This window comes from Pongo pygmaeus, chromosome X, assembly GCF_028885625.2.
Source record: "Pongo pygmaeus isolate AG05252 chromosome X, NHGRI_mPonPyg2-v2.0_pri, whole genome shotgun sequence".
NCBI classification, from domain to species: Eukaryota; Metazoa; Chordata; class Mammalia; order Primates; family Hominidae; genus Pongo; species Pongo pygmaeus.
Window position 1 is genome coordinate 57,890,337 of NC_072396.2, and position 26,033 is coordinate 57,916,369.

A 26,033-nucleotide genomic window follows, 5' to 3' on the forward strand; every position below is an offset into this window, starting at 1 on the left:
TAATTATTGTCTATTCTTTATTTGTTGGCTTTTTTGTCATGAAGGAGGGTTGAATTGTTTCATATGATTTTCTGTATCAATTGAGATAGTCATTTGGGTTTTCTCTTAATTTTATTAATGTGGATTAATACATTGATTTTCATATTTAGGACAATTGTTTCATTCCAGCAATACATTTTACATGGCCACTCTTGTAATGTGTTCTTGGATTCTGTTTTACTAGTAGTTTGTTGAATATATATGCATCAATGATTATCAGGGATATTGGTCTATAGTTTTCTTGTAGTAACAGTGTATGGTTTGGTATCAGAGTAACGCTGGCTTTGTAAAATGAGTTTGGAAATATATTCAATTTTTGGATGAATTTGAAGATGATTAGTATTATTTAAAAAAATGTTAAATAGAATTCTCCTGTGAAGGTATCTGTTCCTGGGATTTCCTGTGCTGTGAAGTTTTAAATTACTGATTCAATTTCTTTACTAGCTATAGGTTCTTTCAGATTTTTTCTCTCTTCATGATTTGCTCTTAGTATGTTCTGTGTTTTTAGTAATTTATAGATTTTCTCTAGGTTACCAAATTTATTGATCTATATTTTTTAATGTATTGCTTTATAATACTTTTTATTTCTGTGGCATCATTTATAATGTCCACTCTTTTATTTCTGTTTTTAGTTACTTGAGATTTCTCTTTTTTCTTAGTCAACCTAGCTACAAGCTTGTCAATTTTGTTGATATCTTACTAAACTCAGTTCTTAACTTTGTTGTTTTTCCTGTTGATTTTTTAACTTACTAAATTCTATTTTATTTATCACTGCTTTAATTTTAATTTTTATTATTTATTTATTTTAATTATTATACTTTAAGTTCTGGGATACATGTGGAGAATGTGCAGGTTTGTTACATAGGTATACACGTGCAATGGTGATTTGCTGCACCCATCAACCTGCCATCTACATTAGGTATTTCTCCTAATGCTATCCCTCCCCTAGCCCTCCACCCCTGACAGGCCCTGATGTGTGATGTTCCTCTCCCTGTGTCCATGTGTTCTCATTGTTCAACTCCCTCGTATGAGTGAAAACATGTGATGTTTGGTTTTCTGCTCCTGTGTTTGTTTGCTGAGAATGATGGTTTCCAGATTCCCTATTTAATAAATGGTGTTGGGACAACTGGCTAGCCATATGCAGAAAACTGAAACTGGACCCCTTCCTTACACTTTATACAAAAATTAACTCAAGATGGATTAAAGACTTAAACGTAAGACCTAAAACCATAAAAACCCTAGAATAAAACCTAGGCAATACCATTCAGGACATAGGCATGGGCAAAGACTTCATGACTAACACACCAAAAGCAATGGCAACAAAAGCCTAAATTGACAAATGGGATCTAAATAACCTAAAGAGCTTCTGCACAGCAAAAGAAACTATCATCAGAGTGAACAGGTGGCCTATAGAATGGGAGAACATTTTTGCAATCTATCCATCTGACAAAGAGCTAATATCCAGAATCTACAAGAAACTTAAATTTACGAGAAAAAAACAAACATCCTCATCAAAAAGTGGGCAAAGGATATGAATAGACGCTTCTCGAAGGGAGACATTTATGCGGCCAACAAACGTATGTAAAAAAGCTCATCATCACTGGTCATTAGAGAAATGCACATCAAAACCACAATGAGATACCATCTCATGCCAGTTAGAATGGCGATCATTAAAAAGTCAGAAACAACAGATGCTGGAGAGGATGTGGAGAAATAGGAATGCTTTTACACTGTTGGTTAGAGTGTAAATTAGTTCAACCATTGTGAAGACAGTGTGGCGATTGCGCAAGGGTATAGAACCAGAAATACCATTTGACCCAGCAATCCCTTTACTGGGTATATGCCCAAAGGATTATAAATCATTCTACTATAAAGGCACATGTACATGTATGTTTATTGAAGCACTGTTCACAATAGCAAAGACTTGGAACCAGCCCAAATGCCCATCAATGATAGACTGGTTAAAGAAAATGTGGCAAATATACACCATGGAATACTATGCAGCCATGAAAAAGGATACATTTATGTCTTTTGCAGGGACATGGCTGAAACTGCTCTACTTTTGATTATTTCTTTCCTTCAGATAACGTTGGCTTTATAGTGTTCTTCTTTGCCTAGTCGCTTGAGGTGAAAAGTTAGGTAGGTAGTTTGAGATCTTTTTTTAAAAAAATTTTATTTTAAAAATTGTATTGTATTTTGGTAAGAACATTTAACATGACATCTACCCTCTTAACTGATTTTTAAGTTTCCAAACAGTAGTCTTCATTTGGGCACAATAGTTTATAGCAGATCTCTAGTATTTATTCATCTTGCATAACCAAAACTTTACATCACATGAATAGCAATTCCCCATTTCTCCCTTTCTCCATCTTCTGACAATCATCATTTCACTCTCTGCCTCTATGAGTTTGACAAATTTAGATACCTCATATAAGTGGAATCACACAGTATTTGTCTTTCTGTTTTATTTAGCATAATGTCCTCAAGATGCATTTATAGTGCTGCATTTTGCAAGGTTTCCTTGTTTATGAAGGCTCAACAATTTCCATTATATATGTATGTGTGTGTGTATACATATAGAGAGAGAGTTTCTCAATCTATTCATCTGTTGATGGACATTTAGGTTATTCCCACCTCTTGGTTACTGTAAGTAGTGCTGCATTGACATTCAGAATGCTAAATCTCTTTGAAATTCTAGAATTCAAGATCTGAGTATTTAGGTGGATAAATATCTAGAAGTGAGATTGCTGGATCATGTGGATGTCCTATTTTTACATTTTTGGGGGACCTTCATAATGTTTTTAATGGAAGCTGAACCTTTTTGCATTCCCAGCAACAGTACAAAAATTTCTGATTCCTCTACATCCTTGCGAGCACTTGTGAGTTATTTTTTATTTTTGTGGGTACATAGTAGGTGTATATATCTATGGGGTACATGAGATATTTTGATACAGGCATAAAATGCATAATAATCACATCAGGGTGAATGGGATTTTCATCACCTAAAGCATTTATCCTCTTCTTGTGTTACAAACAATCCAATTATACTCTTTCAGTTGTGTTTAAATGTACAATAAATTATTGTTGACTGACTGTAGTCACACTGTTGTGTTATCATACACTAGATTTTATTTATTCTATCTAACTATGTATTTGTAACCATTAACAATCCTCCCTCACCTCATCCTTCACTACCCTTACCAGCCTCTGGTAACCATGATTTTACTCCCAAAAGATCCTCCTTCTTCTTTAATGTAAATGCTTACTGCTACATACCAACCTGTTTATATAGCTTTTGCTGCATCCCATATGTTTAGGTATGTTGTAATTTAATTTGTCTTAAGGTATTTTCTAATTTTCATTCTGATTTCTTCTTTCACCTGTTGGTTGTTTGAGTATATTGTTAAATTTCCAGTCTTCATGGATTCTCCAGTTTCCCTTCTGCTATTGATTTCTAGTTTTATTCCAATAGATTGGAAATCATGTTTTGTACATTATTTAGGCCTGGCCACTGCACCTGTCCCAAATAACATATATTTTAGCTGATGACAAATTAACTTCAGCCACATATGAAAACTTTATTCTTGTACATATCTGCCCCTCTTTATGTTATTGATGTCAAAATTATATTGTGCATCTGGTTTCATAGATTCATAGTTATTTTCATGTTTTTGTCCTTTAATCTCCATACCAGAATTAGAAGTGATTTATACACCAATATTACAGTATCACAGGATTTAATATCTGTCCGCATATTTACCTCTACCACAGATCTTTGTTATTTATGGTTTTATGTTGCTAACAAGTGTCTTTTGATTTCAACTTGAAGGACTCCTTTTGGCAATTCTTGATGGCAGGTGTAAAGGGGAAGAAAAAACTCAGTTTATGTTTATCTTGGAAGGTCTTAATTTTTCCTTCAATTTTAAAGAACAGTTTTGCTGAACATAGTGTTCTTATTTCTTAGGGTTTTTTTTTTTTCTCAGCCCTTTGAATATATCATTCCAGTCCTTTCTGTACTGTAAGGTTTCTGCTGGGAAATATTGTGATAGTCTTATGGAAACTTCTTTCTGCACAGTAAGTAGCTATTCTCCTGCTACCTATAAGATTCTCTCTTTATCTGTGATTTTTGACTGTTTGATTATAATTTGTCTTGGTATGAGTCTGCTTGGGTTTATCTTAGTTGGAGTTTTATATTTTAGCTTTTCCCATTTTTATGTAACCCTCAAAATTGAGAAGTTTTTGGCCTTCTTTCTTCAAATAATTCCTTTTCCCTTTTACTTTTTTATGGGTATTTCATATGCATACATTTGTCCAGTTGATGGTGTCACATGAGTTTCTTAGACTCTCTTCACTTTCCTTCATTTGTTTCTTTTTTGCTTATCTGAGATGAAAATTTTAAATGACCTATTTTAAGGTTTGCTAATTATTTGTTCTGCTTGATCTAGTCTGCTTTTGTACCCCTCTACCAAATTTTGCAATTCCGTTATTCTATTCTTCAACCTCAGAACTTAGTTTTTAAAAATAGGTTCTATCTCTTTATTGATATTCTCATTTTGTCTGTTTTCTCTTTTAGTTATTGAGCATTTTTAAGATGGTTATTTTGAATTCTTTATCAGATAATTCATTGTTTTCTGGTTTTTAAGTTTTCTTAATTTTACTTTAAGTTCTAGGATACAAGTGCAGAATGTGTAGGTTTGTTACATAGGTATAGGTGTGCCATGGTGGTTTGCTGCACCTATCAACCCATCGTCTAGGTTTTGAGACCCACATGCATTAGCTATTTGTCCTAATGCTCTTCCTCTCCTCACCCCCACCCACCGACTGGCCCCAGTGTGTGTTGTTCCCCTCCCTGTGTCCATGTGTTCTCATTGTTCAACTGCCACTTATGAGTAAGAACATGCAGTGTTTGGTCTTCCATCCCTGTGTTAGTTTGCTGAGGATGATGGCTTCCAGCTTCATCCATGTTCCTCCAAAGGACATGATCTCTTTCCTTTTTATGGCTGCATAGTATTCCATGGTGTATATGTACCACATTTTCTTTATCCAGTCTCTCCCTCCCTTCTCCATGATTTTTTGGATAATTTGAGTAGAATTATAATTAGTTCTTTCTTAAATATTTAATAGAATTCAGCAGTGAAACCATCAGGTTACTGCTTCTATCTCATTACTCATAATTAGTTTGCTCAGATTTTTAATTTTTCCATGGCTCACCATCTTAGGTTATATATGTAAATAATTTTTTTTAGTTTTTCAAAATTACTGGCATATAGTTGTTCATAATAACTTCTTTCTTTCTTTCTATTAATTTAAGGTTTGGCATGTTGTTGCTTTTCTAGTTCTCAAAGGTGCAGCATGAGGTTGTTTATAAAGTCTTTCTGCTTTTTTGATGTATGCATTTATTGCTATAAACTTTCTTCTTAGTACAACTACTAACGTATCCCATAGGTTTTGATATGTTGTATTTCCATTTTATTTTTCTGTCAAGAAATTAAGATTTTTTTTCTTAATTTCTTTATTTACTTATTGTTTGCTCCACAGCATGCTATTTAATTTTCATGTATTTGTTTAGTCTCCAAAATTCCTCGTTATTGATTTCCAGTATTATTTAATTGAGGTCAAAGAAGATACATGATATTATATATATTTTTTAAATTGTAAGACTTGCTTTGTAGCACAATATGTGTTCTCTCTTAGAGAATGTCCATGAAATGATTGAGAAGGTTGTGTATTTTGCAGCCATTGGATAAAATGCATCCTTTTCTCTCAGATTGAACAATTCCCTTTAGCGTTTCTTATACGACAGTTCTAGTGGTTATGAAATCCCTCATCTTGTTTGTCTGGAAAACTCATTATATTTTTTTCATGTTTGAAGGAAACTCGGTAGGCTCAATAGTCTAAGTTCAAAGTTTTTTTTTCCTTCATTATTTTGAAGATAGCATCCCATTCTCCTCTTGTCTGTAAGGTTTCTGCTGAGAAGTTTGCTTTCAGACTATCAGAGCTCCTCATAAGTTATTTGCTCCATCTTACTGATTTTATGGTCCTTTCTTTGTTCTTGACCCTAGAGTTTGATTTTTTTTTCAAATTTTATTTTAAGAACAGGGGATAAAGAAAATGTGGCACATATACACCATGGAATGCTATGCAGCCACAAAAAGATGAGTTCATGTCCTTTGCAGGGACATGGATGAAGCTGCAAACCATCATTCTCAGCAAAATAACACAAGAACAGAAAACCAAACACCACATGTTCTCACTCATAAGTGGGAGTTGAACAATGAGAACACATGGACACAGGGAGAGGAACATCACACACCGGGGCCTGTCGGTGGGTGGGAGGCTAGGGGACAGATAGCATTAGGAGAAATAACTAATGTAGATGAGGGGTTGATGGGTGCAGCAAACCACCATGGCACGTGTATACCTATGTAACAAACCTGCATGTTCTGCACATGTATCCCAGAACTGGATATTAGGCCTTTGTCAGATACATAGTTTGCAAATATTTTCTCTCATTTTAGAAGTTTTCTGTTTACTCTGTTGATGGTTTCTTTTGCTGTGCAAAAGCCCTTTCACTTAATTATATCCTACTTGTCAAATTTTGTTTTTGTTGCAACTGCTTTTGGGTACTTAGATATAAATTCTTTCCAAAGGATGATGTCCAGATGATGTTTTCTAGATTTTCTTCTATGATGTTTATAAGTTTAGTCTTACATATGTCTAATCAATCTTGAGTTAAGTTTTGAATATGGTGAAATGTATTTTGCACATGACTAGCCAGTTATCTAAACACCATTTATTGATAGGTACTTCATTCCCCATTGCTTGTTATTGTCAACCTTGTGGAAGACCAGATTGTTATAGATTTGAAGCTTTATTTCTCGGTTCTCTATCCTTTTCCATTGGTCTAGGTGTCTGGTTTTGTAACAAAATGATGTTGCTTGGTTACTGCAGCCTTGTAGTATAATTTGAAGTTGAATAATGTGATGCCTCCAGCTTTATTCTCTTTACTTAAAATTGCTTTGGCTATTTAGGCTTTTCTTGGTTCCATATGAATTTTAGAATAGATTATTCTAATTCTGTAATAAATCACATTGATAGTTTGATGGGGATAGCAAGGAATCTGTAAATGGCTTTGGGAAGTATGGTCATTTTAACGATATTAATTCTTCAAATTCATAGGCATAGAATGTTTTACTTTTTTTGTCATCTCTGATTTATTTTAGCAAAGTTTTATAATTCTCAAACTAGAAAACTTTCACCTCCCTGGTTATCTATATTCCTAGGTATTTTATTCTCTTTGTGGCTATCATAAATATATTACATTCTTCATTTGGCTCTCAGCATGAATGTTATTGGTGTATAAAAGTGCTACTGATTTTTGTGCATTGATTTTGTATCCTGAAACTCTAGTGAAGTAGTTTATCAATTCTAGGAGTCTTTTGGCAGAGTGTTTAGGACTTTCTATGTATAAGACTATATAATCTGTAAAGAGAAATAAAATGACTTTCTTTCTTTTATTTGGATGCCTTTTTTTTTTTTACTCTTGCCTGATTGCTCTGGCTAGGACTTCCCAGCACTATGATGAATAGGAGTGATGAGGGTGGGCACCCTTGTCTTTTTCCAGTTCTCAAGGGGAACACTTCCAACTTTAGTCAATTTAGGATAACGTTGGCTGTTAGTTTTTCAATGATGGTTCTTATTATTTTGAGGTATGTTCTATGGTGCCTAATTTTTAGAGGATTTTTAACATTGGAGGTATGATTAATTTTATCAAAAGCCTTTTCTGCATTCATTGAGATAGTCATATATTTTTTAAAGGAAATCTGTTTATGTGGTTAATCACATTCATTGATTTGTATATGTTGAGCAATCTCTGCACCCCAGGAATAAGACATTAATTACCTTTTTTATATGCTTCAGGATTTCATTTGCTAGTATGTTGTTGAGGATTTTTGCATCTATGTTCATCATAGATGTTGGCCTGTAGGGTTTTTTTTTTTTTTTTTGTATTGGTGGGCTTAGGTGTCAGAATGATTCATGCTTCACGGAATGAGTTAGGGAAGAGTCCCTCCTTCTTGACTTTTTGGAATAATTTAAGTAGTATGGGTATCAGATTTTCTTTGTACACCTGGCAGAATTTGGCTATGAATCCGTTTGGTGCAGGGCTTTTTTCTTGGTAGTTTTAAAATTACTGATTTAATTTTGGAATGCATTATTGGTCTTTTCAGGGTTTCAGTTTCTTTCTGGTTCAATCTTGGGAGGTTGTGAGTTTCCAGGAATGTATTCATTTCTTCTGCGTTTTCTAGGTTGTGTGCAAAGAGGTGTTTGTAATAGTCTCTACGGATTTTTTGTGTTTCTGTGTGGTCACATGCAACATAATCTTCATCACTTCTGCTTGTGCTTATTTGGATCTTCTCCTTTTTTTTTTTTTTTTTTGCTAATATATCCCCTAGCGTTTTGGTCTTGTCAATTCTTCCAATGATTCAACTTTTGGTTTTGTTGATCTTTTGTATGGATTTTGCAATCTAGATTTTGCTCAGCTCTTAATTTTAGTTATTTCTTTTTTAATAGTAACTTTAGAGTCTCTCTTGCTTGTCTAGTTCCACCAGGTGTAATGTTAGGGTATTAATTTGAGATTTTTCTAATTTCTTGATGTAGGTGCTCAGCACTCTCCACTTTCCTCTTAACAGGTTTTCCCTTTGTCCCAAGATGCTGGTATGTATTGACTCTGATTTCATTAATTTCAAAAAGTTTTTTTGATTACTGCTTTACTTTCAATCTTAACCAAAAAGTCATTCAGGAGCATGTTGCTTAATTCCCATGTAATTATGTGGTTTTGAGAGATTGTCTTCGTACTGATTTCTATTTTTATTGCATTGTGGTCTGTGAGTGTAGTTGTTATTATATATTTTTAAAAATTAGTTCAGATGTGTTTTATGGTGGAGCATCTGATTGAGCTTAGAATATATGCTATATACAGATGAGAAAAATGTAAATTTGACTGTTAGTTGGAGTATTCTGTAGATAGCTATTAGGTCCAATTGATCAAGTATAAAGATTTATTCCAGAATACCTTGGTTTGTTTTTTGCTTTAATTATCTGTGTAACTTGTCAATGGCATGTTGATGTCTCCCACTTTTACTGTGTGGTTGTTTCTGTATGTTTTTGTGGCTGCAGATACTGGTCTTTCATTTCCATATTTAGCACTCACTTAAGGACCCCTTGCAAGGCTAGTCTGACGTTAACAAGTTTTGTAGCATTTGCTTGTCTGAAAAAGATTTTATTTCTCTTTCACTTATGAAGTTAGTTTGGTAGAATATGACATTCATGGTTGGAATTTCTTTTGTATAGGGATGCTGATTATAGGCCTCCACTCTCTTCTGGCTTATAAGGTTTCTGCTGAAACTTCTGCTGTTAGCCTGATGGGGTTCCCTTTGTAGGTGACATGCTCCTTCTCTCTAGCTGCCATTAAAATTTTTTCTTTCACATTGACCTTGAAGAATCTGATGACTCTGTGCCTTTGGCATGATTGTCTTGTGTAGTATCTTGCAGGGGTTCTCTGCGTTTCCTGTATTTGCATGTCAATCTCTCTAGCAACATTGGGGATGTTTTTTTTTTTGTTTTGTTTTGTTTTGTTTTTTTTGTTTTTTGTTTTATTATTATTATTATTATTATTATTATTATTATTATTATTATACTTTAGGTTTTATGGTACATGTGCTCAATGTGCAGGTAAGTTACATATGTATACATGTGCCATGCTGGTGCGCTGCACCCATTGGGGATGTTTTTATGGACAATATACTCCAATATTTCTTCCACATTGCTTTCTCTCTCTGTCTCTTTCAGGAATGCCATTCAGTCTGAGATTCTGTCTTTTTATAGAATCCTGCATTTCTCAGAGCTTTTGTTCATTTTTTCTCTATTCTTCACCGTTGTCGTCCTATATTGAATCAAAGGAGAAGTTTCCGAGTGCTGATACTTTTTCTTCAGCTTGGTCTGTTACATTATTAATGCTTCCAATTGCACTCTGAATTTCCTGCAGTGAATTTTTCATTTTCAGATCAGTTTGTTTTTTCTTAAAATGGCAGCTATCTTTCAACTCTTGAACTATTTTATTGTGTCCCTTGGATGGTTTTCAAGCTTCTCTTGTATGTTGATGAGCTTCCTTGCCGTCCAGATTCTAATTTCTATGTGTGTAATTTCAGCGATTATAGTCTGCTTAAGAACCATTGGTGAGGTTGTTTGGAGGTAAGAAGACATTCTAACTTCTAATGTTGCCAGAGTGCTTGCACTATTTCTTTCTTTCATCTGTGTGGGCTGATTATCCCTGGTGAACTGGGACCTGGCCCACAGCTTTGTTCTTTTGCCGCTTGGGGGTTAAATATCTGTTGCCCTGGAGAGGCCAATGTGTTTCCAGCCCATTGGTGACAACACTGACAGACACTGCAAGCAAAGGTACTCCAGGGGGCTGGTGGTCATCCCCCACATGGGTGCACACCAGTGGGGCAGCAGGGGTCCCAAAGCTTGCTCATGCCTGCAGGGTGGTGTGTTTTCCATACGCATGTGCATGCTGGCAGGGTGATGAGGAGAGGCTGTGGGCAAGCATACACCCACAAGGGAAGGCTGTGGGTGGTCATGTGCTACTGGAAGTCTGTCTGCAAAAACACTCAAATGGTTAAACAGGGCTTGCCACTGAGGGATCGATGGCAGTGGATACTGGCAAACAGTGGAGGCTGCACTGCAAGTGGCTGTAGCTAAGCAGGACCCTGACAGAGGCTGGCGGATAAGGAGGAGCTCAGATCAGACTGGCCCTGTCCCATAGGCAACACAGCCATGTTCTTTTCAGTTCCAACAAAGGCTAGAGCTGCCTGGAGGAATATGGCAGTCTTTGGGGAATTGGCAGCCATGGCTGTGCTCCACTGCAGTCATTTCTACACAAAACCTCTGGACTCCATACAGGCTGGAGTTCTGTCTCTGCCAACTCTCCAGGCAGTTCTCCTTGCTAGCTCAGGTGTACGTGGTGGTTGTGTGTCAAATGTCTTTTCCTATATTTATCTCTGTATTGTGTAAACTCATACACAATAACTTTGCATTACTTTTTAAACATTGAAATATATCATGCACAGCCTATATAAGTGATAATATATTCAGATACGATGTTGATTATTATAAAGGAAAGCACAAAATGTCAGCATCTAAGGTTAACTTAGAATCTGTCAGAGGGTCCATGAAGTCAAAATTATTTTATAATAATGCTAAGACATAATTGGCCTTTTTCATTATGTTGACATTTGTAGTCATGTTTCGAAAGCAATGTTATCCAAAGTGGCTGCATCTTAGCATGAACAAGGCAGTGACACTAAATTGCACTGCTAGTCATTGTATTCTTTACTGCTACACACTGTTAGTAAAATATAAATAAAAACAAAAGTTAAAAAAATAAAAAAAGGATTGATATCAGCAAGACCATTTAGAAGCTCTTCATACTTTTCCCTCTCATAAAACAAGGGCAAAAACAATGAATAAACAACTACATTTTAACTATATTATCTGAAAAAGAATGCTAGAGCACAGCAAAGGAGTAGCAGAGACTCTGTGGAACATGCAGGCTCAGGATGGCTTCATAGACAAGGAAGCAAAGCACTCTGCTGCTGCTACTTTATCTCCTCAAATGGGATTCACTCAGAACTAAGGGGAACTTCCCTCTGCACCAGAAAGTAAGAAGGAGGTTTCTAACAGCTCCTCTTAAGATCATGGACATCTGCAGTCCTTCCTGCTGAAGAATCCTGCAGTCTTCACAGATGCTGAGCCAAGTTTGGGAAGCTGCCAGGATTTCACACAGCTGCATTGTTAAAGAGCCCACATTTGCCCCCGTTCTTATTTGACCTAAGCTGCTGCTGCACAGTGCTATCTTATAACTGGAGCCACTGCTATATTGTGTCTTGCTCATGAGGGCAGTAACCACTTCATCCCTCCATCCCTGAGGTTTTGCCTTCATTACACCATGCTCATGCCTAGTAGCACACCATTACTCAGCCAAACTGTTATGGGTCACTCCCCTTGGGAACAAGCTGCCTAGGAGGTCTTCCATCTACTTCATTCCAGTGTCTACCATACCCCAACCCTGGTTACTCAAAGCCTGGCTCCAGCAAAACAGCTGCAAATCTAGCAGCCAAATACACAAGGCACACTGAACCCACCCCCACCCCCAAACCCAGAGAATAGTTAGTGCTGTGCACAGCACAGAAGCTGAGTACAAGGAGCTAGGCCCCTGCATGCACCCTCAGTGCACAAACTAGGCTGGTGCTTTGCCCATGTGGGAGCAGTGCACAAGCTTGTGGGCCAGCTCAGCACTCTCTTGATGTGAGAACCAGCCTGGTGTCCTGCCCCAAGGGGAACAGCAGACAAGCAGAGGACCAGCTGTATGCTCTCTTGGCACACAAAAGAGCTTGGTGGCATACCCCATGGAACAACACACATATGAATGCATAAGTCGTGAACTCCCTCTGCATGTGGAGCAGCTTATGTCCCACCCACAGTGGAGCAGCACCAGAGACACTGATGCTCACAAAGGCATTGCTGGTGTTGACTACAGCTGAAGGAACTGCATAGAGACTATGCTATTGCACTCAGTGGAATCAAAGCCAGCACGCTCTACCCAATCAAGCCCTAGGAAACATCAGCAGGTAAAAGTATCTCCATATGAAAGACACTTGATAATATTGGAAAAGATAACCATTCCACCATATGCATGGTTATTAATATAGGGACACAAGACACGTGAAAAGTCAAGGAAATATGACATTACCAATGAAACACAATAATTTTGTGGTAACTGATCCCCCAAAATGGAAATTTCTAAATTTTTTAAAAAAGTAATTCAAAATAATGACTCAAGAATACTCAGAAATATACAAGAGTACACAGACACACAATGCAACAAAATCAAAAACAATTCATAGTATGAATGAGAAATTGATCAAAGAGATAGATATAGTGGAAAAGAAACAAACATAAATTGTGGAGCTGAAGAATTCAACCAACGAAATAAATAAGACTGAGAGCTTCAACAGTATACTAGATCCAGCAGAAGAAATAATTTTTAAACTTGAGGAATGTGTTTTGAAACAGCCCAGTCAAAAGGAATAAAAATAAAATAATGTAAAAGAGCAAATAATGTAAAAGAGCAAATGAAATAGGTGGTACATCATTAATCAAACAAACTTCTGCATTCTAGAGATTTCAGTAGAAGAGATGGAGAAAAGCACAGAAAGCTTATTTAACAAAATAGTAGCTGAAAATTTCCCAAATTTTGGAAGAGATGTGGATATCCAGATCCATGAAGCTCAAAGGACTCCATATTCAACCCAAAGAGGTCATCTCTGAGGCCTGTTATAATCACACTGTTAAGACAAAAAGAATTATAAAAGAAACATCAGAAAATTGTCAAGTCACATATAAAAGGATCTCCATCTGACTAACAGCAGATTTATCAGCTGAAACCTTGCAGGCCTAAGGAGAATGGGATGGTATATTCAAAGTGCTGGGGAATAAATTGAGATAAAAATGCCATACCCAGCAAAACTATTCTTCCAAAATGAAAGAGAAATAAAGTCTTTACCAAACAAACAAAAGTTGAGGAAACTCACCATCAATTATCTTTACATTAAATGCTTAAAGGAGTGATTCAGCTGGAAGTAAAAATATAGTTACTAACAGGAAACCATATGAAACTATAATCTAACTAATAAAGGTCAATTTGTTATCAAATTCAGAACACTCCATTATTATAAAGTAATATAATTTTTCAAATCTCTATGAAGGTTAAAATCACAATGGTGAATAATACCTATAGCTACAATAAGTTGTAAGTGGACACAAAATATTAAAACATGCAAATGGAGATACAAAGTTATGAATTTTAAGAAATCTAGAATGTATGTGACCAAACTTATTATTAACTTAAAATAATTTATTGTAACTGTAAGCTTTTCATGTAAGCCCTACAGTAGTCACTAAAAGCAAATTACAGCACATAAACATATAAGAAAGGGAAGGAATACAAAGCTTATTACTATGGAAAATCCCCAAATAACAAATGTAAAAAAAATGAGAGGTGAAGAAAGGAACAAAGGATACAAAATATTTAACAAAATGGCTGAAGATAGTCCTTAGTAACCAATAATAACCTTAAATGTAAATGAATCAAATTCTACAATTGAAACATATAAAGTGGATGAACAGATTAAAAAAATATAACCCAGATAAGAAAAACATAACCCAGCTGTATGCTGCCCATGAGAGACTCATATTACCTGTTGTTCCAGTTCCAGTTGTTACTGGAAAAAGAGACTAAGAAGATCATTATATAATGACAAAGTAGTTGATTTAGCAAAAGGATATAACAATTGTTAATATATATGCATCCAACACTGGATAACACAAATATATAAGGCAAATATTAGATATAAATGGAGAGGTAGCCTGCCATATAATAATAGTTGGGGACTTCATCACTTTCAGCAATGGAATGATTATCTAGGCACAAAATTAATGAAAAATCAGATATAAACTATACTCTAGACCGGGGTCCCCAACCCGCAGGCCATGGACCAGTACCAGTCCACGGCCTGTTAGAAACTGGCTGCAAAGCAGAAGGTGAGTAGTAGGTGAGTAAGCATTACCACATAAGTTTTGCCTCCTGTCAGATCAGCAGCAGCATTAGATTCTCATAGGAGCATGAACCCTTTTGTGAACTGAGTTTGCAAGGGATCTAGGTTGTGTGCTTCTTATGAGACTCTAACTAATGCCTGATGATCTAAGGTGGAACAGCTTCATCTCAAAACCGTCTCGCCCCACAGTGCATGTAAAAATTGTCTCCCATGAAACCACTCTCTGGTGCCAAAAAGTTTGGGGATCACTGCTCTAGACCAAATGGTACTAATAGACATTTACAGAACTTTCCACCCAACAGCTGAAGAATACACATTCTTGTCAACAGCACTTGGAAGTTACTCCAGGATACATCATATGTTTGGCCACAAATAAGTATCAAAAATTTGTTGGTTGTTTATTTTATTTTATTTCCAACTTTTATTTTAGATTGAAGGAGTACATATGCAGGTTTGTTGCAAAGGTCTACTGCATGATGCTAAGGTTTGTCATGTAATTGAACCTGTCACTCAGCTAGTAAGCATAGCTCCCAATAGGTACATTTTTGACCCTTGCCCCTTTCAAACTCTCCCCAAGCTTATAGTCTCCCGTGTCTATTTTTCTAAACTCTATGTCCATGTGTACACAATGTTTAGCTCCCACTTATAAGGGAGAACATGCAGTATTTGGTTTTCTGTGTCTGTGTTAGTTTGCTTAGGATATTGGCCTCCAGCTCCGTCCATGCTTCTGCAAATGAATTCATTCTTTTCTATGGGCTGCATAGTACTCTGTGATACCACATTTTCTTTATCCAATCCACCATTGATGGGCACCTAGTTTGATTCCATGTCTTTCCTATTATGAATAGTGCTGCTGTAGACATGCAGGTGCATGTGTCTTTTAGGTAGAACAATATTTTGCTTTCAATATATACCCAGTAATGGGATGATTGGGTTGGATCACAGTTCCAATTTTTTTTTTTTTTAGGTTACTTTCAACTTTTACTTCAGAAACAGGGGATACATGTGCAAGGTTTCTAAAAAGGTATATTACATGATGCTGAGGTTTGAGGTATGATTGAACCTGTTACCCAGGTAGTGACCATAGTATCTGATAGGTTTTCCACCATTAACACTTTCCCTTTTATCCTCACCTTGTAGCCCCCAGTGTCTACTGTTCCTATCATTATGTCAATGTTTACCCAATGTTTAATTTACACTTATAAGTAAGAAGATGCAGTCTTTGGTTTTTTAATTTCTGCATTAATCCACTTAGAATAATGACCTCAGGCTGCATTAATGTTGCTGCAAGGTCATATTTTCTTCTTTTTTTTGGCTGCATAATATTCCATTGTGTATATGTATCACTTTTTTTATACAATCCACAGTTGATGGATATCTATTTTGAATCTATGTCTTTTTTATTGTGAATAGTGCTGTGATGAACATACGGATCCATGTATCTTCTTGGTAGAATGATTTATATTTCATTGGGTATATACCCAGTAATAGGATTGATAGGTGGAATAGTAGTTCTATTTTTTAGTTCTTTGAGAAATCACCAAACTGCCTTCCAAAGAACTGAACCAACTGACATTCCCACCAAATATGTATAAGCATTCCCTTTTCTCTGCAGTCCTGCCAGCATCTGTAATTTTTAACTTTTTAATAATAGCCATTCTGACTGGTGTGAGATGGTATCTCTTGGTGGTTTTAATTTTTGTTTCTCCAACAATTACAGTGATGATGAGCATTGTTTGTGTGTGTTAGTTGGATACTTCTATATCTTCTTCAGAGAAGCATCTGTTCATGTGTCATGCTCACTTTTTGATGGGGTTATTTGTTTATTGCTTGTTTTTTCCAAGTTTCCCAATTGAATATCTTTATTTTTATATTCCAGATCATTTGAAAAATTCTTTTATTAGTGGTGACATTTCTTGTTTAATGATTACTTATCTTCCTAAACAAAAGTAGTAATAGAATTTTTAACTAATTAATTAATTAGTTTTATTGTGGTAAAATATACTCACCATAAAACTTACTGTGTTAACCACTTTTAATTTTTTAAATTATTTTTTATTACAATAGGTTTTTGGGGAACAGGTGGTGTTTGGTTACATAAATAAGTTTTTTAGTGGTGATTTCTGAGATTTTGGTGCACCCATCACCCGAGCAGTATACACTGTACCCAATATATAGACTTTTATCCCTCACCCACCTCTCACCCTTTCCCTCGAGTCCCAAGAGTCCATTATATCATTCTTATGCCTTTGCATCCTCATAGCTTAGCTTCCACGTATGAGTGAAAACCTACAATGTTTGGTTTTTCATTCCTGAGTTACTTCACTTAGAATAATGGTCTCTAATTCCATCCAGGTTGCTGCAAATGCCAATATTTCATTCCTCTTTATGGCTGAGTAGTAGTATTCCACGGTATATCATGGTATATCATATTTTCTTTACCTATTCATTGACTGATGGGGATTTGGGCTTGTTCCATATTTTTGCAATTGCAAACCGTGCTGCTATAAACATGTGTGTGCAAGTATCTCTTTCTTATAATGACTTCTTTTCATCTGGGTAGATACCAAGGAGTGGGGTTGCTGGATCAAATGGTAAATCTACTTTTAGGTCTTAAAGGAATCTCCACACTGTTTTCCATAGCAGCTGTACTAGTTTACATTCCCATCAGCAGTGTAGAAGTGTTTCTTTTTCAATGCATCCATGCCAACATCCTTTTTATTTTTTTATTTTTTTGATTATGGCCATTCTTGCAGGAGTAAGGTGGTATTGCATTGTGGTTTTGATTTGCATTTCCCTGATTATTAGTGATATTGAGCATTTTTTTCATATGTTTGTTGGCCATTTGTATATCTGCTTTTGAGAATTGTCTATTCATGTCCTTACCCCATTTTTGATAGCATTGTTTTCTTCTCTCTAATTTGTTTTGAGTTCTTTCTAGATTTTGGATATTAGTCCTTTGGCAGATGTATAGATTGTGGAGATTTTCTACTGCTCTGTGGGTTGTCTGTTTACTCTGCTGTTTCTTTTGCCATGCAAAAGCTCTTTAGTTTAATTAAGTCTCACCTCTATATCTTTGTTTTTATTGCATTTGCTTTTGGGTTATTGGTTATGAAATCATTGCTTCAGCCAATGTCTAAAAGGGTCTTTCCGATATTATTTTCTAGAATTTTCATAGTTTCAGGTCTTAGATTTAAGTATCTGATCCATCTGGAGTTGATTTTTGTGTAAGGTGAGAGATGAAGATCCAGTTTCATTATCCCAGATGTGGCTAGCCAATTATCCCAGCGCTATTTGTTGAATAGGGTGTCCTTTTCACACTTTAGGTTTTTGTTTGCTTTGTCGAAGATCAGTTGGCTGTAAATATTTGGGTTTATTTGTGGGTTCTCTATTCTGTTTCATTGGTATATGTGCCCATTTTTACAGCAGTATCATGTTGTTTTGGTGACTATGGCCTTATAGTATAGTTTGAAATTAGGTAATGTGTTGCCTCCAGGTTTATGCTTTTTGCTTAGCTTTGCTTTGGCTATGCAGACACTTTTTTGGTCCCATATGAATTTTAGGAATTTTTCTAGTTCTGTGAAGAATGATCATGGTATTTTGATGGGGATTGCATTGTATTTGTAGATTGCTTTTGGCGGTATGGTATTTTCACAATATTGATTCTATCCATCTATCAGGATGGGATGTGTTTCCATTTGTTTGTTTCATCTGTGATTTCTTTCAGCAGTATTTTGTAGTTTTCCTTGTAGAGATCTTTCACCTTCCTGGTTAGGTATATTCCTAAGTATTTTATTTATTTTGTAGCTATTGTAAAAGGGGTTGAGTTCTTGATTTGTTTCTCAGCTTGGTTGCTGTTGTTGTATAGCAGAGATGCTGATTTGTGTACGTTAATTTTGTATCCTGAAACTTTGCTGAACTCATTTGTCAATTCTAGGAGCTTTTTGCAGGAGTTTTTAGGGTTTTCTAGGTATACAATCATATCTTCAGCAAACAGTGACAATTTGACTTCCTCTTTACCGATTTGGATGCCCTTTATTTCCACCTTTTGTCTGATTGCCATTGCTAGGACTTCCAGTACTGTGTTGAATAGAGGTGGTGAGAGTGGGCATCCTTGTCTTGTTCCAGTTTTCAGAGGGAATGCTTTCTACTTTTCGCCGTTCAGTATTATGTTGGCTGTGGGTTTCCCATAGATAGCGTTTATTACACTGAGGTAGGTCCCTTGTATGCCGATTTTGCTGAGGGTTTTAATCATGAATGGATGCTGAATTTTGTCAAATGCTTTTCTGTGTCTATCGAGAAGATCATGTGATTTTTGTTTTTAATTCTGTTTATGTGGTGTATTCAATTTAATGACACAAGTCATTAACCTGTTTCTATTAAATGATCCCTGCATCCCTGGTATGAAACCCACTTGATCATGGTAGATTATGTTTTTGATATGATGTTGGATTCAGTTATCTAGTATTTATTTGTGGGTTTTTGCATCCATTTTCCTCAGGGATATTGGTCTGTAGTTGTTTTTTTTGTTGTTGTTATGTCCTTTCTGGTTTTGCTATTAGGTGATACTGGCTTCATAGAATGATTTAGAGAGGATTCCTTCTTTCTCTATCTTGTGGAATAGCATCAACAGGATTGGTGCCAATTCTTTGAATGTCTGGTAGAATTCAGCTGTGAATCCATCTGGTACTGCACTTTTTTTTTTTTGTAAATTTTTTTATTACCATTTCAATCTCTCTCCTTGTTATTGGTCTGTTTAGAGTTTCTAATTCTTCCTTATTTAAGCTGGGAGAGTTGTATCTTTCCAGGAACTTTTCCATCTCCTGTATGTTTTCTAGTTTATGCTAGTAAAGGTGTTCATACTAGCCTTGTGTGATCTTTTGTCTTTCTCTGGTTTGGTTGTAATGTCTCCTGTTTCATTTCTAATTGAGCTTCTTTTCTCTCTTCTTTTCTTGGTTAATCTTGCAACTTGTTGTAATATCATAGACAATGGTTTGGAAGAATTATTATCTTTTTATATATCTATTGGCCATTTGGATTTCTGTTTGCAGAAAGCCTTGATAAAATATTTGGCCCTTTTTTAATTGAGTAGTTTGTTTTATCATTGGTTAATGCTTTGTTTGTCCTACTTAAGAAATATTTGCCCATCCAAAGCCATAAAGATATTCTCTTATTTTTTAAAGATGCTTTATTCATTTTCCTTTGACACTTAGGTTTTCAATCCATTAGAAACAGGTTTTTGTGTATTGTATGAATTAATATTGAAAGTTACTATTTTTCTATATGTATATTGAGTTGTGTCAAAAGTTTTTGTGGTAAAGATTATACTTTCCCCACTACATTGCAGTGCCATCTTTGTTTTAAATCAGGTAACAGCAACAAGAGCAAGTGGGCTGGATATTATTCTGTTTCATTATCTCAATCCTTGTGTCTATATCTACTAGAACTGTAGTATAACTACAGGCTGTACTATATCTATACAATCTGTAGTAGTATCCCTTTTTCATTCCTGATACTGATCATTTTTGTTTTTTTCTCTCTTTTTCTTGATAAGTCTTGTTACGTGTTCATCGATATTATTAATCTTCTCCACAAATAATCTTTTAAATATGTGCAGAACATGCAGGTTTGTTACATAAGTATATACGTGCCATGGTGGTTTGTTGCACCCATCAACTGGTCACCTACATTAGGTATTTCTCCTAATGCTATCCCTCCCCTAGCCCTTCACCCTCTGACAGGCCCCGGTGTGTGATATTCCACTCCCTGTGCCCATATGTTCTCATTGTTCAACTCCCACTTGTGAGTGAGAACATGTGGTGTTTGGTTTTCTGTTCTTGTGATAGCTCGCTGAGAATGATGGTTTCCAGCTTCATCCATGTCCCTGCAAAGGACATGGATGTCACATTTTCTATATCCAGTCTATCATTGATGGGCATTTGGGTTGGTTCCAAGTCTTTGCTATTGTGAATAGTGCTGCAGTTAACATACGTGTGCATGTGTCTTTATAGTAGAATGCGTTATAATTGTTTGGGTATATAACCAGTAATGGGATTGCTGGGTCAAATGGTATTTCTGGTTCTAGATCGTTGAGGAATCACCACAGTGTCTTCCACAATGGTTGAACTAATTTACACTCCAACCAACGTAAAAAGCGTTTTTATTTCTCCACATTCTCTCCAGCATCTGTTGTATCCTGACTTTTTAATGATCGCCATTCTAACTGGCGCAAGATGGTATCTCATTGTGGTTTTGATTTGCGTTTCTCTAATGACCAGTGATGATGAGCTTTTTTTTTTCATGTTTGTTGGCTGCATAAATGTCTTCTTTTGAAAAGTGTCTGTTCATATCCTTCACCCACTTTTTGAGGTTTTTGTTTTCTTGTAAATTTGTTTAAGTTTCTTGTGGATTCTGGATATCAGATCTTTGTCAGATGGATAGATTGCAAAAATGTTCTCCTATTCTGTAGGTTGCCTGCTCAATCTGTTGATAGTTTGTTTTGCTGTGCAGAAGCTCTTTAATTAGATCCCATTTGTCAATTTTAGCTTCTGTTGCCATTGCTTTTGGTGTTTTAGTCATGAAGTCTTTGCCCATGCCTATGTCCTGAATGGTATTGCACAGGTTTTCTTCTAGGATTTTTAGGGTTTTAGGTCTTACATTTAAGTCTTTAATCTATGTTGAGTTAATTTTTGTATAAGGTGTAGGAAGTGATCCAGTTTCAGTTTTCCACATATGGCTAGCCAGTTTTCCCAGCACCATTTATTAAATAGGGAATCCTTTTTCCATTTCTTGTTTTTGTCAAATTTGTCAAAGACTAGATTGTAGTAGATGTGTGGCATTATATCTGAGGGCTCTGTTCTGTTCCATTGGTCTATATATCTGTTTTGTTACCAGTACCATGCTGTTTTGATTACTGTATCCTTGCAGTATAGTTTGAAGTCAGGTAGCATAATGCCTCCAGCTTTGTTCTTTTTGCTTAGGATGGTCTTGGCTAAATGGGCTCTTTTTGTTCCACATGAAATTTAAAGTAGTTTTTTCTATTTCTGTGAAGAAAGTCAATGGTAGCTTGATAGGGATAGTATTGAATCTATAAATTACTTTGGGTAGTATGGCCATTTTTACAGTATTGATTCTTGCTATCCATGAGCATGAAGTGTTTTTCCATTTGTTTGTGTCCTCTCTTATTTCCTTGAGCAGTGGTTTGTACTTCTCCTTGAAGAGGTCCTGCACATCCCGTGTAAGTTGTATTCCTAGATATTTTATTTTTAGCAATTGTGAATGAGCGCTCACTCATTATTTGGATATCTATTATTGGTATATGGGAATGCTTGTGATTTTTGCACATGATTTTGTATCCTGAGACGTTGCTAAAGTTGCTTATCAGGTTAAGAAGATTTTGGGCTGAGAGATTGTAGGTGATCAAGAAAGACCTTATAGTTTCACTTAAGTCTTGAAATCTGGTTGTCCTTCTGGCATATTAATTGTGAAATGTATTATAGGCAGAGGAAATGGCATAAACAAAATTATAAATGAGAATCAAAATAGCCTGTTCTTTGCGGAAAATTGCAAACAATTTGTTATGGCTTCTGTTTAGGTATCAGGTTGAAGAGAGCTTTGTATACAAGCTAAAGGAATTTTGACTTTATCCTCTAGGCCAGTAGATTTTTAAATCTGTATTCTAACTCGTCCTTTTCCATATAGGCTCTGCAGGCCCTTAGAACCATCCCCAGAAAGAGAGAATAGTCTAATAAGTAGGGACCCTGTTTCCATCAGAGTAGCTCTGGTTTTGCCTGTTTTATATTGAAGTTCTTCGTTGGACTCTATTAGGAAAAAAAATTCACTGCTTTTAAGAGAGCTAGTAAAATTGTGAAACTACTGCAATGAGATATAAGAAGGCCTGAAAAGTTTTAACCAGGAGAAAAAATATTTAAGATGGATTAAACACCATAATGAAATACAACATGCAGGGATCATGTCTTATTTTGGGCGGCTAACCTGACTGTCTAACCTTTCAGGTGTGGTTCCCAACAAAGGTCAGTTTCCCTTGGCTGTGGGAGCCCAGGAGTTGTTTCAGTGCACTGGTCCTATGTGCCGCTATGCTGAAGACCTGGCCCCCATGTTGAAGGTCATGGCAGGACCTGGGATCAAAAAGTATGTTCATTTATTTTTATTTCCTTGGACTCTTATCCTGACATTCATTCTCTCTTTGTTTATTAGTGTCATAGAGGTAGACTTTCAGTCTTCAAGCAAATAATTATTACAGGTTTTTATGAGAGAGCCTTTATATACTTATATAAGTGGATACCATGCTTCACAAATTGGCAAGATGCCATGTAAAAGTATTTTACTGAGAAAATACAAAGAGAGGCCTTATTTTTGGGAAGGAAACAGTGAATCTTTTTGTTGTTCATTTGTGAATTTGTGCATAAGGACTATGTTCACTTTAAGTTCAGCGTTTCTGATTCTTCTGACATCTGTCACCATATACATACTTTCCAATCTCACCTAGGCATCAACGCTGCTTGGAAATTGGTTCCCTAGACAGCTCTTTTTAAATATATTTTCTATAGCAGTGATTTCAAATTATTTCCATTTCCAGCGAAACTGTGATCTTCTCCTTTCCTTTACCCTCAAGTAAATAATCCCACATTTTGTCTCATAAAAAAATGCAATCTATATGTAACTCACTTCAGTTTCTTACCATCACATTTTTCTAGATCTCCAGCATTCATTCTTTCTCCTCTTAGAGTGGAGAAAATATCTTTCCATTTTGCTTTAGCATATACGTAGTTTCAGTTATGCTTTTGATCTTATGTTCTCTTATTCTCTCAGATCTTTGTTCCATTACTGATCTCATCTTAGTATGACTTTAACCTCTCTCTCTGTCTCTCTCTCTCTCACACACACACGCGCGCACACCCTTCTCATTATTCTTAAGCATCCTAAGTGTCTGTCATCTTAAAAAGAGACATTTTTTTAGCCCCTTATTCCCCTTAAGCCACTACTCTATGCCGCTTTTTGCCCCATTGCCAGATCCTTTGTGTGAATTATTTATACTCATTAACTCTAAATTCTCACTTTGCCATCTCATAAATGAATTCACTACAAACTGGTTTTTACCACCAAAATTATTCTTGTCAAGGTCCCTGAAATTTTTTTTTTTTTGCATTTTTGCTAAGAATAATGACTGCTTCTCAATACTTCCCATTCATTACCTCATTATAACTGGTGGCAATATTGATATTACTCCATCATTATTGAAACAAACTCTGCCCTTGGCTCTTGTGATTCAATCATTTTTAAAATTATTATTAATTTTTGTGGGTACCTAACAGGTGTATATATTTATGGGCTACATGAGATATTTTGAAGCAGTCATGTAATGCGTAATAATCGCTTCATGGAAAATGGGTTAGGTATCCATCCCCTTAAGCATTTATCCTTTGTGTTATGGACAATCCACACTTTTGATATTGCCCCTTTTCCTTTCATCTGTCTTACTGGCTCTTCTTCCTTTGTTCATCTCTTATATATTGGTATTCTAGAAGGACCTGGTTTACTTATCTCTATTCTTTCTACTTACCCTCTCAGAATGACTCCATCTACCCTTGCCACTTCAACCATTTTCCATACACCGATGATGCCAAAATCTGCCTCTTCAGCAGATTTTGCCTTTTCACTGAAGCTAGAGGACTGTCTATTTACTACTACAGGAAGACTGGCCATTTCAGATAAATGAGACTCAATATATCTAAAACTGATATTATTTTTCTTTCAAGCTCCAGAAACCTGATCCACTACTTCGATTCTTGCCCAATCCCAGTGACTGGATGACCAAAATCAACCCAGTTGCTAAAGCCTCATTTCCGATTTTTCTCAGTCATTACATCTAAGCAATGCTGAATCATATTGAAATTAACTACTAATGATTTCTTACATCTTTACATATCTCTCCCTCACCATGGTTACAGTTCTAGTTCAGGCTACAATCATTTCTAGCATGAACTACTACCAAAGCATTTTGACTTGTCACCACGTCTACAATTTTGATGCATTTCAAACCATTCTCTCCCTTGCAGCTGAAGTACATTTCTTAAATGCAAATCTAAATTCTAAAGGTATAATACTGTTTCTGGCACACAGTGCTCGGGGAAAAATCCTTCATTGGAGCTGAAGCTCAGATGTCAGGATTGAACTATTAAGGATATCTAAATAATTTGTTGACGTCAGTTTCTTTTTAATCCTACACAGGTTAAAACTAGACACAAAGGTACATTTAAAAGACTTAAAATTTTACTGGATGGAACATGATGGAGGCTCATTTTTAATGTCCAAAGTGGACCAAGATCTCATTATGACGCAGAAAAAGGTAATTTTAAATAAAATTTGTTTAGGAATTATTTTTAGTCAAAGAGATATCCTTCTGAACCCTTTACTTCACTTTCTGCCAAATATTTCTGTGTCAGCATACGGAATTAAGGTTTTCAGAACAGTTATACTAAGAAATTTTGGATGTAATTTTTCATGGTTATTTTAGATATTTTATTTTTTAGTAATGAAATGAGTACTTTGAAAATAAAGTATGATAAATCAAATAAATAAATTGCTCAGAGATAACTGTTATTAATAATTTGGCATTTATCTATCCAGTGATTCTCCTATGCTAATGTGTAGATGTAAATTTTAGGTAATAGAGACAACATTATATATGCAATCATTTTATCTTGAGCTTTATTTTTAAATACTTTTATAATCAGATGAAATAATAAAACAAATTTGTCTTTTTAAAAGCAAGAGTTCATTTGGGAAAGAAGAATAATAAGGGGAACAGGCCTATCAAATTTTAAAAGTAATTTTTAAACTACTACTTAATTTAATAGTAATACAGCTTATTACGTGGAAACAATGGAAGACAAAGAAGGCCATTACATAATGGTAAAAGGATCAATTCAACAAGAAGAGCTAACTACCCTAAATATATATGCATCCAATACAGGAGCATGCAGATTCATAAAGCAAGTCCTTAGAGACCTACAAAGAGACAGACTCCCACACAATAATAATGGGAGACTTTAACAACCCACTGTCAACATTAGACAGATCAACAAGACAGAAAGTTAGCAAGGATATCCAGGAATTGAACTCAGCTCTGCACCAAGCGGACGTAATAGACATCTACAGAACTCTCCATCCCAAATCAACAGAATATACATTCTTCTCAGCACCACACCGCACCTATTCCAAAATTGACCACATAGTTGGAAGTAAAGCACTCCTCAGCAAATGTAAAAGAACAGAAATTATAACAAACTGTCTCTC

At 35.7% G+C, this 26,033-nt stretch overlaps 1 protein-coding gene across 3 annotated transcripts in view; it reads left to right on the forward strand.

The window, feature by feature from the left end:
- The window catches only part of FAAH2 (fatty acid amide hydrolase 2), a 287,721-nt gene that overhangs the window by 146,517 nt on the left and 115,171 nt on the right, over positions 1-26,033 (forward strand). For all 3 annotated transcript variants that reach the window (XM_063660660.1, XM_054471437.2, XM_063660661.1), the window contains 2 exons: positions 22,730-22,865; positions 24,966-25,083. In XM_063660660.1, the coding sequence (XP_063516730.1) occupies positions 22,730-22,865; positions 24,966-25,083 (254 nt within the window). The remainder of the gene's footprint in view (positions 1-22,729; positions 22,866-24,965; positions 25,084-26,033) is intronic.